This window comes from Sarcophilus harrisii, chromosome 1 (genome assembly GCF_902635505.1).
Source record: "Sarcophilus harrisii chromosome 1, mSarHar1.11, whole genome shotgun sequence".
In the NCBI taxonomy this organism is placed as follows: Eukaryota; Metazoa; Chordata; class Mammalia; order Dasyuromorphia; family Dasyuridae; genus Sarcophilus; species Sarcophilus harrisii.
Window position 1 is genome coordinate 243,969,769 of NC_045426.1, and position 6,234 is coordinate 243,976,002.

General features: G+C 40.4%; 1 protein-coding gene across 2 annotated transcripts in view; it reads right to left on the minus strand.

Moving 5' to 3' along the window:
• Positions 1–1,925, minus strand: part of CEP120 (centrosomal protein 120) — a 100,256-nt gene extending 98,331 nt beyond the window's left edge. For both annotated transcript variants that reach the window (XM_012542613.3, XM_023497239.2), the window contains exon 1: positions 1,459–1,925. In XM_012542613.3, the coding sequence (XP_012398067.2) occupies positions 1,459–1,507 (49 nt within the window). In that variant the 5' untranslated portion in view covers positions 1,508–1,925. The remainder of the gene's footprint in view (positions 1–1,458) is intronic.
• Between the last annotated feature and the right edge of the window lie 4,309 nt (positions 1,926–6,234).

Below are 6,234 nucleotides of genomic sequence, written 5' to 3' on the forward strand. Positions count from 1 at the left end.
CTGTTTTTTATCCAGAAACATGGATGCTTCAATATTTGCACTTATTTTCAAAATATCCCCCCAAATCAAATACATAAGAATAGTATTTTTAAATCTACCAATTCACTCTTGAAAAGAGGGGCAGTCCCATCATTAACTGTTAAAACTGCCCAGCAAAATCTTCATTTTGAAATACCTAACAGTGCAGGAGAGAACTTAAAAGAAAAAGGACTAAATCATTTCCAATGGAGCAGTAATGAACTGAACCAGCTACGCCCAGCAAAAGAACTCTGGGAGATGACTAAAAACCATTACACTGAATTCCCAATCCCTATATTTATGCACACCTGCATTTTTTATTTCCTTCACAAGCTAATTGTACAATATTTCAGAGTCTGATTCTATTTGTACAGCAAAATAACGGTTTGATCATGAATACTTACTGTGTATCCAATTTATACTTCAATATATTTAACATCTACTGGGGGAGGGGGTGGGGGGGTAAGAGGGGAAAAATTGGAACAAGAGGTTTGGCAATTGGCAATGCTGTAAAGTTACCCATGCATATAACCTGTAAATAAAAGGCTATTAAAATTAAAAAAAAAAAAAAGGGACTTTTGAGGGACCATTGATATCATAAACCAAAGTGCATTAATATGCTGTCCCTATATAATAAAACATGGGATACTACTAATTAAAAGCTCTTTAGTGGCAGCTAGATGGCACAATGGATAGATGGGACATTGAAGTCAGGACCATCTGAGAAAGCGTTGCCTCATCCCCCTGAATTCGAGTGCCTTTTCTGTTGATTATTTTTCGAATGTATCTTCTATCTATCCTGTCTGTGCACAGATGTTTCCCGGCTGTCACTTTGAGAGCAGGGAATGCCGTTTTTCTTTCTTAGTATTCCCAGCTTTTAATATAATTATCAGGCACATTGTAAGTACTCAATAAATGTTTACTGAGTTCAAATCCAGTCAGGGACACTTACTTGCTACATGCAAGACACTAATCTCTTTCTGCCACAGTTTCCCTCATCAGTAAAATGAGTTTAATAGCACCTGCCTCCCAGTTGTTTGTCAGAATCAAATAAGAGCACATTTGTAGAGAGCTTTGCACGCTTTAAAGAGCTATATAAATGTCTAGCTCTCATTATTACCTCCAGATGTCCTGGGGATTACCTCTCACACGGAACCACTAATTAAGGTTTGTGGAGTTTTATTAGACCCCCCGGGGCCAGGGTTCTAATTGCTGGTTTCAAAGTTCCTAAATTTTGAAGAAGACTGCGGAATATATCTACACCCACAGAGTCCCGCGCTACTCCTTTAAAATTTAAAGCGCATTAGAGGCAAAGGGGCTCTCTCCGAGGAGGGGGGGGAGGTGCGGGAAGGACCCCTGCCACTCTCTCCCCACCCCCCTGCCAGCTGTCGTAATAACAAAAGGACCCGGGGGGAGGGGAAGGGGGGGAGGCTCGCTTACCTTCCAGGATGGAGACCACGATCAACAGCTGGTCGGACTTGGAGACCATTTTTGCTGCTTGTTCCAAGAGGGAGAAAAGGCTCTTGAATGAGAATAGGCCCTTATCGGGAGGAGCCCGGATACCCCCGAGACCCCAGCCCGGAGGACAGCCCCACTCCTTCCCCAGCTCCCAGAGTCACCGGCCCCTCAGCCGCCCGCTCTCGCCGGCTGCGCCGCTGCCTCAGCCCGGGCTCCTCAGCCCCCTCCGGGGCGCCTACTCCCGGGCGCTTTCGCCCATCTCCTCCGCGCCTACAAGAATGCTGGAGTCACGGCGGCCTCCGCCGGCCAGGCCCGAGAAGGAAACGAAGCGGTGGCGGCTGGGCCGGGCAGGGGCCTTGGGCCGCTGGAGCACCCGCTTTTCAAACCTCCCGGCAGGAGTCCCGCCGTCTATCCCGCCGTCGCAGCCGCAGGAACCGCCTTGCTTCCGCCTAGCAACCGGGCCGCTAGGCCGAGCGTCCCAAGGGGGAAGCTGGAGGACAAAAGGCAATAGAGATGAGATCAGCGAGGGCTAGAGCGCCACGATCCCGCCTTACGGACCGCTTTTTTCATTTGACGGCAGTCTAGGACAATGAGGGGAGGAGGAACGAGGAAGAAAATGGGTAGTGAATTATTTCGCAGCTCCCCCTAGCCGTGAGCCCGAGGAAACGCGGCTGATTTGACCGCTGCCTATTCGCGCAGGCGTACTGAGGAAATCTAAACCTAAAGGTCTGTTTCAGTTTCTGACCTGGGAGTTTGTTTTCTTCAATACTGACAAGTCCCAATCCGTCTCAGACAAGAGAAAAAAAAAAAAAAAACTCCCTTTAAAAGAAATTAAATTAACTTAAAAGTTCTATGAAATAAAACGGAAATCTCAAGGTCTGCGAACCAACGTTGCACACCATCCTTAGGACTGTTTTATTTTAATAAGGTCTCTAAATGTAAAGGTCGGAAGGACTTTCGGGGCCGGGGGAGTTCAACAGTCCTCGGTTTACAAATAGGAAATCGGAAGCACCGAAAAGCTAAATCTCACTGCTAGGCAGATCTCTTAGATCCAGAGACACTGGCCTTCTGACTGTTCTCAAACTGGGGGCTCTCTGGGCTCGGGTCACTCCCTCCTCACTCCGGTTCCTAACCTCCCGGGTTTCCTTTAAATCCCAATTAAAATCCCATTTTTTCTTTTTTTTCTTTTTATTTATTTAATAGCCTTTTATTTACAGGTTATATGCATGGGTAACTTTACAGCATTAACAATTGCCAAACCTCTTGTTCCAATTTTTCACCTCTTACCCCCCCCCCCCTCTCCCCCAGATGTCAGGATGACCAGTAGATGTTAAATACATTAAAATATAAATTAGATACACAATAAGTATACATGACCAAACCGTTATTTTGCTGTACAAAAAGAATCAGACTCTGAAATATTGTACAATTAGCTTGTGAAGGAAATCAAAAATGCAGGTGGGCAAAAATATAGGGATTGGGAATTCAACGTAATGGTTTTTAGTCATCTCCCAGAGTTCTTTCGCTGGGCGTAGCTGGTTCAGTTCATTACTGCTCCATTGGAAATGAAAATCCCATTTTTTACTGGAAGCCTTCTCCAACCGCTCTTAATTTTAGTGCCTTCCCTCTGTTAATTATTCCCTACGTATCCTATCTGTATATAGCTTTGTTTTGTATCTGTTTGTGTGATTCCTTCATTAAACTGTAACATCACCGAGAGCAAGAGACTGCCTTCCCTTTTTTTTTGTAATATCCCCAATAATTAGCACATTGCTAGTAAGTTCTTAATAAATATCGGTTGATTAAGCTTCCTGACTCATGTTCATTATGCTTTATATAACATATCATGTTGCCTCTACTGAGGGAAAAACTGAAAAGACAGCAATTCCTTCATCCTTCACTACATATGCCTAACAACTTTTAAACTCCTTAGAAAACAAATAAAATAAGTTTTATCAACACAGACTGTCCTTGGAGCCAGCAGGACCGGTGCACTCTCCCTTTCCCTCTAAAGGGTCTCTTAGCTCTGCTCCCTGGCGAGTATCAGGTTCAGCCCTCAATAGTCTCCAAAGGGGGGAGTCAGCCTCTTCCCCCTCATCTTTAATTACAGTTTATTGTTCTTGTTGTTTTAATCTCTTTCCCAGTGCCCCAAAGATAATTACTTAAAAGTTAGGTTAGCCAGCGCTCTGGGATCTCTTCAAAAAGGGAGATTAGGAAAGTACTTAATTTACAATGTAGATCTTTAGGACGGCTATTTCCATCACAAAAGAAGCGTTTAGAGCACCGCAAGACTCAAACATCCTTTGACTAAAATTTAAATTGAAGCAGAAATTTATAACTACTGTACTCTCTTACACTTCTGGGAAATGGACACTTCAGCATGGATTTTGAGTAGACATTTCACCTTCATAGATTTTAGCGGATGTGAAACCCCTTACAAAGTTCATTACTTCTAGTAAGCCAAGCATTGTGCTCATCCTTTGGTCAAGGATAATCTCCTTCAAATAAAACTGTAGTAGTTGTGGAGACATCTCCCATAGAGCAATGGTTACCAACTGGGAGATTGAGGAGACCCTGCTATCTCAAATTCATAATTTTTTCTCTATCCCTGCTTAGTCACCTATGCTCAGGTAAAGAAACAAGGCTGAAGAGCTAAGCAGGGCCTTGAGTGGGATCTCCCAAGCACCTGGTATATGTGGTAAATTTAGTCAAATTTAAGAATGATTTGTATAAGTAGAAAGAAAAAAACTAAAAACAAAAAAAAGATGCAACTGAAAATGACTGAACAACAAAATTAAAAGCACTCTCTCCAAACCATTCTCTGCCCTTTTACATATTGCTTCTACCCCAGCTCTGTATCCTTCAGTTCCTCATGGGCCAAGTTCATTTGAAACCCAGTCAAATAGAATCTTCATTTAAAAATTATGATTTTTTTACTTTCATCTTATTTGCCTATCAGTCTTTGGGAAGAGACCTTTGTAATTATGGGCTTCTATATTATATACCCCGGGGAGAATATTTTTGAACCTCCCCAGAGAAAAGTCCCCTGATTTGCTGACTATGTGCTATAAGTAGTAACTTCACCTAAAGTGGAAAAAACACCCCAATTGAAAGAGATAGATTCTGTCTTGGGGATTCATTCCTGTAATGTTACTGACTTAAAAAAAAAATTTAGTAAGGTGTATTAGCTATTATAAGGATAAATTATGGCCATTCATTAAGTAATACTCTATCTCTAAAGCTCAAATTGAGGGAATATGATCAATAACATAAGATTTAGAAAAATAAAATATTATCAAAAAGGGTCAGTCCCCATGTAATATCCCTGTCTTAAGGCATTCCAGAACTGGAAGCTGTCTCAATTTCTAGACTCAAGAAATCTGATTTCTAGACATTCTGATGATTCTGCATTGCCCTTTCCAAGTTTATAATAATAAAGCAACTCTGATAGTTTCAAAGAAGTGGTTTTCCAATCAACCAGATAGTTGTTTAATAAAAACTTTGCCAACAAGAGGGTAGTCGTTACTCTCAAATACTATTTGGACTTTTTTTTTTTTTAATTATTATCGTACTCTCCATTGCTTATAGCTAAGATTACATGTCCATTTGGATCTTATTTTGATATAATATTTGCATTAAATCCTATTACTGCCAAATTACTTTATAGTTGTCAGCAAGATTTACAAGTTGCAAATAAGTTTGTAATTCCCATGACATACCATTAGGATGATATTATTATAACTTTTGTACTTCTGACCATGTGATTTTTTTTTTTCATTCATCAACCTGCTTTCTACTTTCTTTTCTATTCCATTAGCTGAAGAATCTAAATTTGTATTTGCCTTTCATTATGGAGGATCTCAGTGTATGTCAAAGAATTCCCTAAGGGTTCCATGATTCATTTACTATCTTTTCTAGACACTTGTAGGAGAATTCAAAGTTATTTATTTCTCCAAAAGAGTTCTCCTTGATTCATTATGTAGGCCATTTGTTCATAGCTTCTGAAAATGAAGACCAAAATAAAATCAATACTCTTGCTTTGTTTAAGTTCTTAGCTACACAAGGACATAAGGCATCTTTGGACAAGCTGCAGTATTGCCTGTCAAAGGTAAAATAGATCTCTTTTCTGCAAAAGGAAGATACTACCCTCTCAAAGTGAACCAATTCTAAAAATGAGGTTTCCCCATACTAAGAAATAGTTACACTAATTTCTCAGTTTGATAAGCTATTGCAAAGATTGGGTTCTTGCCTTTGTTAAAATTGCCAGGGCTTTAACTTTGATGCTATACAACAATTCCTCTAATCTCTTAGAATGGGAAGAATAATCTGAACAGAACTTTTTAACCTTGAAAGAAACTATTACACCCTCTCTAGTTATTGATAGCTTCAATTTTAATAACCTTTCCATTTGTCTTACTATGAGAGAGAAGGGGTGGCAAATACAGCCACCATTCAAAAATTAGGGCTAGATGATGAATCTAAGCATACTTTTCAGTTCATTTCTATCTTGAGGTCCTGGGGATGCCAGGATGTCTGTGAATGGTGATGACAGCTGTTATTATAATGGAGAAAGCATAGGTTTTAACCCTGGAACATTTGACCTATCTGCATATTCTTCATTAAGTGGTGGCTATATTGCATATCCATTAGCCACAATATATCTGCAAAAATCAAACTACTTACGTACAAGCTCTGTTGTCCAACCCAAATAACATTCTAGAGTGATATAATCTAATAAATGCACTACTCTGTTTTTAG